The 10081-nt window shown below is 40.2% G+C and overlaps 2 protein-coding genes across 2 annotated transcripts; both read right to left on the bottom strand.

Annotated features, from left to right (window-relative positions):
• Window positions 1-6660: 6660 nt before the first annotated feature.
• LOC9647603 lies at window positions 6661-7379 on the bottom strand. The gene is made up of 3 exons (XM_024686400.1): window positions 7180-7379; window positions 6972-7129; window positions 6661-6917 (listed from the first exon to the last, which is right to left on the bottom strand). Exons 1-3 carry the CDS (start codon window positions 7343-7345, stop codon window positions 6816-6818), a joined length of 426 nt encoding a protein of 141 aa, XP_024542168.1. The 5' UTR covers window positions 7346-7379; the 3' UTR covers window positions 6661-6815.
• Window positions 7380-7473: 94 nt separating this feature from the next.
• LOC112350342 (pentatricopeptide repeat-containing protein At5g55740, chloroplastic-like) lies at window positions 7474-9147 on the bottom strand. Its single transcript, XM_024686325.1, has one exon. The coding sequence runs from the start codon at window positions 9145-9147 to the stop codon at window positions 7474-7476; it is 1674 nt and encodes a 557-aa protein (XP_024542093.1).
• Window positions 9148-10081: the final 934 nt, after the last annotated feature.

Genomic DNA, 10081 nt, shown 5'->3' with positions numbered 1-10081 from the left:
CATATATTAGCCGAGAGTGATAGGCTTGCTAAGAAGTTTGTAAGGACATTCACAATGGTAATTAAAACAAAGATTTAGGAATAAAGAATAGGACCGGTAGCACAAGAGATAATTATTCCCTTGTGCTTAATGGGATATTGTACCATATCATAAAAAAGCATCAAGAAGAGCATGAGAGAAGTAAGGAAGATAAATAAACAAAAAAATAATAGACAAACAAACATATGGCATAAGGAATGAATTCTTTTAATGTGAAAGGACATAAAATCAATGGTTGAGATGAGTTAGAGGAGGCATTGCCACTAACATGTATAAAATGCCCCATGAGGAAAACACTTGTAAGAAGAATCTTATAAAAAAACATATAGAGCAAGAGTAGGGGAGTTAAATTGTCCAAAAAAACAGGTTGTGAGTGCAAAGGTAAAGCCCTCACCCAAAAAATCAAAGAAGTATGATTTAAGTAAGGAAAAAGGGAATTAAAGGGATTTAAGGCGTGGGAGATCATGAAGTAAGATGAATAAAGAAGGATCACTTATCAATAAACATGAAAAGGTCAATTTAAAAGTAATTATAGAGGATCTTGAGATAAGATAACATCTCCTTCTCTAGAATCTCCTAGGTAAAAGAGAGGTCTTGACACAATACATAAAAGCCATTTTACTATGACCAACATAAGGCCTTAGATTTAAAATAACACTTCAAGTGGAGATTCAGTTAGCTTGGAAATGCTTATGAGCATTTTTTATATTAACTTTAGGTATATGAAAGAAAATAAAAGATCTTTATTTACAAAAGATACTCAATGAGGCCAAGGAGGAAGAGATTCTTGAAGATTTTTAGGAATGAGAGGAAATTCCAAATATAAAGTGTAACATGCAACAACCAATAGTGGCATTCTTGCCTGGGTGCATTTATTTGACTAGAACAAGTGGAATACTATTTTATGGAGCTCTCTATGAAAATGAAGTTAGAAATTCAAAAAAAATACATAAAAGAGAGGTTTTAAATTGGTTTTTTAGATATACTCTTTTAGGGATATGGAGGAACCTACCATATTCAAAACTTGGGTAATAATTAAAAAGATCATGGCTGTAGTGATCCAATAACATCTATCTATGGATGTTTTTGAAGTATAAGGATATAAGAAAAAAAGTTTGTGATGGATCTTCAAAATGAGATTTCTCATAAAAGTTGTGTAAAGGAGAGATGAAGAACATTTGACCATCATTTATTAGCTCACAGAGTATATAAGGGAGTTGATAGTGAAATGCTAGAAATATAAAAATTTTAATATAAAGCTTTTAAGAAAGGAGATTGAGATTCTTAAGGGGGGTAATAGGAAAGTGGATGGAGTTGGAGGATACTTAAAAAACAATAAATTTTTGTAGAAAATTGCTTTAGTATTTAAAAGTTACTCATGAAAGTAGTAAATTTTTTGCCATCTTCAATCAAAAGACAACAAAGAAGTTTGAGATGTTGTATACTCATAAGGATCACGTGGTACAAATGCTCAAGAACAAAGATTTAAATTAGAAATAATAGTGGAAGACACTAATAAGTTTAAATATGAGATCAAATAGTTGAAGAAAGAAATAACCATTCAAGAGGAAAATATGGGTATGCAAATAATTAAAATGGCTAAAGAATGGTAGGAAGTAATATTTTCTAAAGAGAAAAATATATGGGAAAGGTTTTTATGGCAAAATTTATGATATTAAACATTAGGAAGGCAAAAGAATACTACTCAAAGTAAGCCAAGACTTGAAAGAAGGAGAAGAGCAAACCCCTTTATAAAGAATGTAGTTGGAAGAGACCTGGGGACATGAAGGCTTCAATAAGATGAAATCAGTTGGACATAAAGGAGATTATAAATGGAACTAATGTGAGTACACTACAAAGTGTGGTATCAAAAAGAAGTCTATGCAAAAGGAGTAGTAGGGGTAACAAGGTCACGAAACTAAAACATCTTGAAAGAGGTGAAAATTGATAGTGGAATTCAAAGGAACTTAATTATATTAGCAATTGAAAAGGAAATCCTAATAGTTGAAAAAGAATTAGAACATGTAGAGTTCTTTTGTATCCTCATTATACTTACATTTTTTAACTCCTATATCCTTGTTTCTAACATCCCTTGTTATCACAACTTTCTAGAGATGGGTAAGGCAATATAATTGTACTAGATTAAGGATGGAAATAGTAAAGTATGGTTAAATCCACATGGCAAATAATGTAGACAATAGTATGCTAGATGGCAAAATTTAAGGAATCTTTAAGATTTTAGTAGGAGAATTAAGAATGAGGCAATCTAGGGAACTTGGATGAGTTTAAAAAGATCACAAACAAGGTAAGGAGGGCAAAAATTTGGGACAATAATCCAAGCTTTTAGGAGATGGTGGGCATTATAAACATCACAAGGATTTTAACTCTAGAAAAGGATGGAGTGAAAGATGTCAAGTTAGGTCTCACTCCAAGGAATAAGTTTTTTTTAGAAAGAAGAGAGTGTGTTTTGAGATAAATTTTTTTATAGCTTGTGAATAGCCATAGTCTAATAGTATTCCTAAATTTGTAGTAGCAATGTAAGTGTGTTGGAAGAAGGTTTAGAGTGTCTAGAGAGGGAAGCTTATCCAAAGTTGTCCCATTTTCTAGTGTTGTAGGGAGGGAATTTTGGAGTTGTTTGTTATTATAGCGCATATAAATTTGGAGCCGAACTCTAAGTTTCTTGCATTATGAAACAAAGGTTCAGTACACTCGCAATCCCATGAGCACTAGCTCCCCGTATCTAGCACTTGCATGCTAAATGGTGTCAGATGGTGTTTGGCATGATTTCGGCATATCAGTGGCCTAACACGAAGAAGAGGGTACCCCACTAACTAAAGTAGCATAAAGCTTGGGTTTAAACCCAAGTTAAATGCAAAACAGGGAATGACATATCCCAGTAAAAGCCAAACTAATGTCTCAAGTGGTTAAACATGCATTTCAACCACCCCCCCCACCTAGGAACACATGCTTTAGGCTTTCACCCTAAGCCCCTTTTAGTACTTGGGATAAGCATGAAATTTACTAAATATGGAATGACGCTAGATGTAAATTTGAAAACAAGAACAACACTATAGGGTTCAGAACACTCTCTACATTTTATAGATATACCTCTTGGACACTTACCATAAATAGCATATAAATCTGGAACAGAATCAACATATACGGTATGATAGTGAGGGTGTTTCGCAAACACGATAAAGTATTATGTAGCAATATTGAAGGATTAAACTTAATACACAAAAGTTCTTGTCACTAGCTAGTGCAAACACAATGAGACGAGAATTCCTTATTGGGCTAAATATACTTAACTAATAACATGTAAGAATTCCATCTTTATGCTCATTTGGTCTAAATACACTCGAAATGTCCAATTAACTTTACTAGCACAAAAGGGGCTACCAAAGGGATCCAATTGTACCAACCTCTTGCCATTATGGTAGTAAAGAAAAGGTGTCTGTAAAGACTGGCTGATGAGTATCTTTCAATACCTAAAGTCATATACTCACAATAACTATCAACTGTGGAAACATAATAATCCAAAGTGTGCTGGAAGTTTTGAGAGAGTTCTCTAGTGAGTTCAGGTGATTGGAAATAAGTCTTAGTACAAGAAATAGCTCATCATCTTTTTGGGCAAGTTGAAATTAAGAATCTTGGCATATTATGAATGACCATAGACCAATGGTGTTCTCAAGCATGTTTAAGAACAAAGTAGTGCATGAGAAACAGATATAAAGGCCATCTTGTCACAACTAAGAAGCTAGGAGTAAGAAGGATTCAATGAGGAATCTATGTACAACATCTCCTTAGTGCTGTGAGTTGGTGGGCAACAATCTTGTTGCAAGAAGGCCCTTGGTGCTGCAATTAGCAAGTTGAACAAACTCAAGAGCATTTAGGGCAAGAGGAAGAAGAAGAGAAAACAATTTAAGCTAAACACAATGGATCAATTCTGCTATGCTCTATGGGTTAAAATCAACTTGGACTATTGACATCCACCCTAGGTAGTACATACAAAGCTGATTTTTTTAAATGATCCCTTTAAAAACTCTCATTCATTAACCAAAGCCATTAACTAGTCCCTATTAAAATTGTGAAGTGTATTTTATCTAATGGGATATTCATTATATATTTTGGTATATATAAATGTACAAAATTAGGTTCTTTACTTTTGGTCAAGTCAATAGTCATATCTAAAAGGTATTCAAACATGGAAACTAATGCAGAATTTGGCATGATTTCAAATATAAAATGAATTAAATCTATATAAAAGGCTATGCATATCTAAGGGCTGTAAATAAATCTTTAAACATAGCATTTACAATGAGATATACAATCCTGCTTGCATCTTTTCTTCTTATCTGTCTCTACACTATTGCAAATGCTAAAAATTGTGGAGCTTCATGCAACAAAGATGGTGATTGTGATGGTAAGATTGCATGCATGGATAATGTCTGTGCAGATGACCCAAATATGAATACCCACATATGTGGTGGTAATCGCAAAGAAGGCCCATCAAAAAGTGGTAGTGGTGGCAATGGTGGTAGCCTTAGCAAATGTGGCACATCATGTTCCAGTAACAATGAATGTTTTGGAAAACTAGCATGCATGAACAACTTTTGTGGGGATGATCCTGATGTGGGAACTTCTATTTGTAATGGTAATAGCAGTGGTAATAGTGGTGGTGACATTGGCAATAAGAACCCAACTCCTCCAGACACTCCATTCCCTGATATTCCTAATCCAAACACATCACTCCCTGATTCTCCTAATGAAGATCCATCTGTTGGTGACTCTTCATCTCTTCCAAGGAAGCCCCCTGTAGGGAAACCCAAGTCTTCAGTGCCATACTAGTTTTGGTCTGTTCCTATTGAAATAAAGAAAAGAGTGGGGTTTTGATTAAAAATATGTTGTTGTGAAATACTAATAAACACACTTGTGTTACATGCCAAACTAGGCTAGCATATTGCTCATGGTGCTCATGTCCCAAATCACACTTTCCCATCTATGTCTATGTAAAACAAATGTAAAGGGTTACACTAGCAATGCTTTGAGTTTTGATCTACAATTGCTTCATGCTAGAGGTGTTGAATTTTCATACCTTCTATTCTCTACGTGGAGCTAGTGGAATGAGAGTTTGCATATGAAACAACACTTGGTACTAGTAAATAGAAAAGCCAAGTGGTACTCATGTAATTCAATTGTTATGATAAGTTTCTAGAGCACTTGAGGGAGATTCAATGGCAACATCGTGCTTAGTTTGCCTATAGAATTTCCAAAATGCTTCAAAAAACTACCAAAATAAATCTATCAATGTATAATAACCAAAACAAACTTGTTTTGCTTATGTCAAAGTTTTAATGTCTAATGCAGGTGTCTTCCCTTCATCTAGAAAATGAACAAAGTTCCTAAAAATATGTAGCTTCAAAATTGTATCAAATTGTCTTAATATTAACCATAATCCTATATCATCCACTGTAAAAAGCATTGGGTTACAATCAAAACCACTAGTGACTAAACATTTCTTTGATAAAAACAAAATCTGAAAGAAAAATAGAAAGAGAGAGTTAGAAATAAAAACACTTCAGACATAAACTCGAAACTAATTACTATAACACACTTTATTTCTTTCCCCTCAAACCAATTGAAAAAAGGCAACTGATTGATGAGAGAGCTTTTAATGGTTATTATATCCTCATTTATCCCCTAAGGTTTTAAGGATTCACAGTGACAGTATATTTAAATCTCATCCCATGATCATATGTGTTATAATTATATACATTGTGTAATACTTTTTTATCCACTTTTTCTTCTTCCACAATGTGCTTTCTTAATTTTTCTTGGTTTCTTCTGTGCTTTAACTTTCAAGCATTTTTTTACTTCGTAGGAGGAAGTAAAAGGGATGGATAAAAGCCTAACCTCAACAATGGACTGAAAATAAGCATATATAGTAGTTGAGTGAGGAGGAACAATATGGATTATGAAGTGAGAATAAACATAGTAAATATAAATGGAAAATTCAACCTTGATGTAGTAAAAACAAACATATGCAATAGTGGAGGGCCAAACATAAATGACAAAGTGATAATGAATACAATGAGTTTGAACAAAGCTAATGATTAAAAAAAAACATCCTTTGAAAAGGGAATGAGAAGGATATGAATAATTAATAAAGTGAGACTAACTTCTTATGTATGATGTAACACACATGGTTTTCACTTTTATAATTATAAATTTTATTTGATCAATTGGATTAATAAGTAATAATAAAATTACCATTAAGCAAAAAAAGTGTTGCATGCAACGTGTAGCAATTTATTAAGATTATAAAAAGATTTTTAAATTTTTGTTTCAAAGTTTTTTATATTACCTATTAGGTTACATTATGGAAACAACACTTTTTATTATGCATCATATTAGGTTTTAAGATTTATCTAAATAAATTTATAATTAAAACAAGATTTTTTAACTAAATTAGGAATGAAAACCCTTTTTTATGGAATTGAGTTTAACAAAAAAAACTTATTTCATATAGTAAATATTTTTCAGCTAATTTATATTTTTTAATCTGATGCCCAAGTCCAACTCACACAACTCACGATGATTACCAATTTGGGGGGACGAGGGAACACTTGAATTTAATTTGGTTCAAACAAGACTACAAGATTTTTGAAAAAGAAGAAAGCATTACACAACTTCTTGCGTGTTTAGTCTGGTAGTCACAATTGATGAAAGGGACTTGCTTTGCTACAAAAGTGCTTACAGCGTTCACGAATATCTCCTCACTTCTTCGTGCCTCCTTTCTTCTCTTCCACCGCTTTGAACTTGCGCGGCTGCCAAATGCCCAGCCGGTAATTGTGAGCGTGCCTCAGCACCAATTTCCTCTGCAAAGAAGCCAAGGATTCAAATGGAAGAAAAGCGATGGCAAGCAAACTTACGTCCCGGACTTTAAGACCCAGATCTTTGAGCGCCTCGGTTTTGATCACCAGCACATCCCTCAAGCTGGCACACCGCGTCTTGAGCTTGTCGTGGTGAGCTTCCAGTCCGATTGTCTTGAGAAAATCCATGATCGTGAATCCCCGGTTGTCCAGAATCCCTGCAATGCCGATCAAGCCAAATTCTAGGAAGAAATTCGCTATCTTTTACCCGTTGGCGCCCTGGTTCTTGTGGGGTCTGGCTCAAACCTGGGCACCTGGAGCACTCGCGACGCCTTGGAGCGCGGCCGATACTCGCCGGATGCATTCGATCCAGTGGAATACAGCCGCATTGTCCAGGATCGATGCAGCGCACCGATCCTTGCCCAGATCGCCATTGCTAAAACCCTCCCCTGTTTTTAGGGTTCCTCATCTTGGAACTCTGTTTTTAGGGTTCTGCACTGTAATTTAGGGTTCTTGGCTGTATTCGCTTCCCTCGATCCACATCACCCTGGGTTTTACACGCTCAGCAATGCCGTCCAGGCGGGCGCCCGGACGAAACACTCGGCGGCCCGGCGCGGCCCAGGAGATCGTTCATGCAGTTGTAGTGCTGCGGGGCTGGTGCCAGGAAATGGTCCCGGGAGATCGATCCAAAGCAGTGGCAGCCATCTTCCAGGAGCCCGGCATGGCTATACATCGACAGGATCGTGGTGAAGGTGAGCGTGTCGGCCAAGGAGCCGTCTAGCTTCATGAGATGGAAGAGGAGAGTGGCTTCTTCGACGCGGCCATTCTGGGCGTAGGCCGCGACGATCGCCGTCCAGGAGATCACGCTCGGCTGCTTGATCTCGGTGAAAATATGGTGGGCAACGTCGAGGAGCTTGCCGCTACGTCCATACATGTCGATCATCGCGTTCTTGAGCCGAGTGCCCTCCTCCAGGATCGTTGGAGCTGATCTTTGGAGTTCTTGGTGGATCAAGCGGCCTTCTCGCAGAGCCGAGCAAGCTCCACAAGAGACAATGACTGGAACGAGCGTTTCCCTGTTCACTCGCATCCCTTGGAGCTGCATGGCTCGAAATATTTCCAGCGCTCGCTTGGATCGACCCTGCTGCGTGCACGAAGAGATCAGGAGGCTCCACAGCGATGCTGGCTCCAAGTTCTCCTCGACTGTCACCACCCGGCAAGCTTCTTCCAAGCCGTGGAGCTCCGAGAAAGCAGCGAAGATCACGGTGGAAGTCACGCTACTCGACTGGAATCCCTCTTGTTTCATCCGGTGGAAGAGGATCACGGCCTCTCTCGCGAATCCCTCCGCGGCGTAACGACACGAGGTCTCGCTCTTGGAATCCATCGAAAACTCTCCTTGCCTCTTCGATCCTGCGGCCCTTCGCGTGGAGTGGAAGTTTAGAACGGCGTTGCTGATGACCGCGTTACTCGAGAGTCCACTCCGCGAGATCTCGCAAAGTATCATCTTGGATTCGTTCTCTGGAAAGGTGGCGCTGCTTATGAGTGGAGCAAGCGTCACTCGATCGGGTTTTACTCCTTGGATATTCATCTCCCGGAAGTAGGCCAGTGCTTCTTTGCTCCGAGAATGCTGGACGAGCGCCGAGATTATCATGTTCCAGCACACCAAGTCGCGGCCGCCTTGCTCGATCCTCTCCACCAAGAGCTCCTCCACTCGGCCAAGTTTGCTATACATGCTCGCCAGCGCCGTGCCTACGACCAAGTCTCTGTCCATCGATCGAAGCCGAGCTTTGCGGTGGATCAAACGACCAACGCCAAGATCTCTTGACGCTGTGGCTGCTGCTAAAACTTTCAAGAGCGTGATTCTCGTCGGCTCCTCGCCTTCCAGCTGCATCTCCCAGAAGAGTTTGAGTGCGAGCTCCGGCTTGTTTTGCTCCACGAAGACTGTGATGATCGAGTTCCATGCTACGACGTCCCTCGACTCCCTGGGAGTTCTCTCGAAAACTTCCAGCGCCTTGTCGACACTGCCGCACTTTCCATAGGTGCCAATCACAGCCGTGGCGACGATGGCGTTCCAGGAACCCGACGCTAGCAGGCCGCTCTCCACGGCTTGGTTGCAAAGAGCTTTCACTCGATCGTCTTCTCTGGATTCAAGCCGTGTGGCGCAAGCTTGGAAGATGGCGACGAGAGTGAAGCTGTTTGGCTGGATCCCATCGAGCTGCGTTGCTCGGAAAGCTACCATGGCTTCCTCGATCGAGCCTCTCTCGCCCAGTGCCGCGATGAGAATCGTCCAAGTCTTTACGTTCCGGTGGGTCATCTCCTGGAACACTTTCTCGGCTCGCTCGACGCTCCCACACTTGAGGTACATCTTTAGCAGCGCTGTTCCAGTTGCGGCACTGAGTTTTCGATCGTTTTCCAGGATCCAGGAGTGGATTCTCTCCACCATGGAGAGGTTTCCAGGCCCGGCAACGCAGCGAGAGTTGAGAGACACAACGAGACTGAGAGCGTCGAAGTGGAGGCCCTCGGCAAGCATCGCGTGGAAGATCCAGAGCGTCTTTGGAGCGCCACTCGCGGGCGCAAGATTGCCACAGTATTAAAACGACAAATCTCGACGCTCAACGATTGTCTCAAACACGGCACTGCTTCGGAATATATTCATGGATCATGCCGATATCATCCAGATAGTCATGCCGCAACGCAGGATATCTCCGAGTACGTGCCAGATAATTCTAAGGACTTCCATTCGCGTCGTCGCAATGGTATTGAATGATCTCTATGATCACGCTAGCTAGGAATATGATCAACGGGGTATTTCTTTTGTAGGTGTGGTGGACGAACCTTGTTCCTCCGAGCGACACTTGCTACAAAGGAGCTCGGGACATGGACGCCCCGACGCACGGAGAATTGCGCCAAGCGGCAGCTCGCACTCTTGTTTCCGCTCTACGAGCTGCCAAACTCTATGGTAGGATCGCCTGCTCTCTAAAGGTAGAGATCGTCGCTCCAGCTTTAACCTTTGGCTTGACAGGCAGGCAGGCGGCTGGATCGTTCTCCGTGACGGATGGGGTCCAATCTACATTAGCACAAAGTTGGAACTTTTCGACGAGGGTGTCGAGGATCTAGATGAGCTCGAAGAAACCGACGGCGAGCCACTGCTGCTGTTGCCAGGACCAGAGAGC

This window comes from Selaginella moellendorffii, unplaced genomic scaffold (assembly GCF_000143415.4).
Source record: "Selaginella moellendorffii unplaced genomic scaffold, v1.0 SELMOscaffold_48, whole genome shotgun sequence".
Lineage (NCBI taxonomy): Eukaryota > Viridiplantae > Streptophyta > Lycopodiopsida > Selaginellales > Selaginellaceae > Selaginella > Selaginella moellendorffii.
This window is presented reverse-complemented; position numbering and strand designations above follow the sequence as displayed.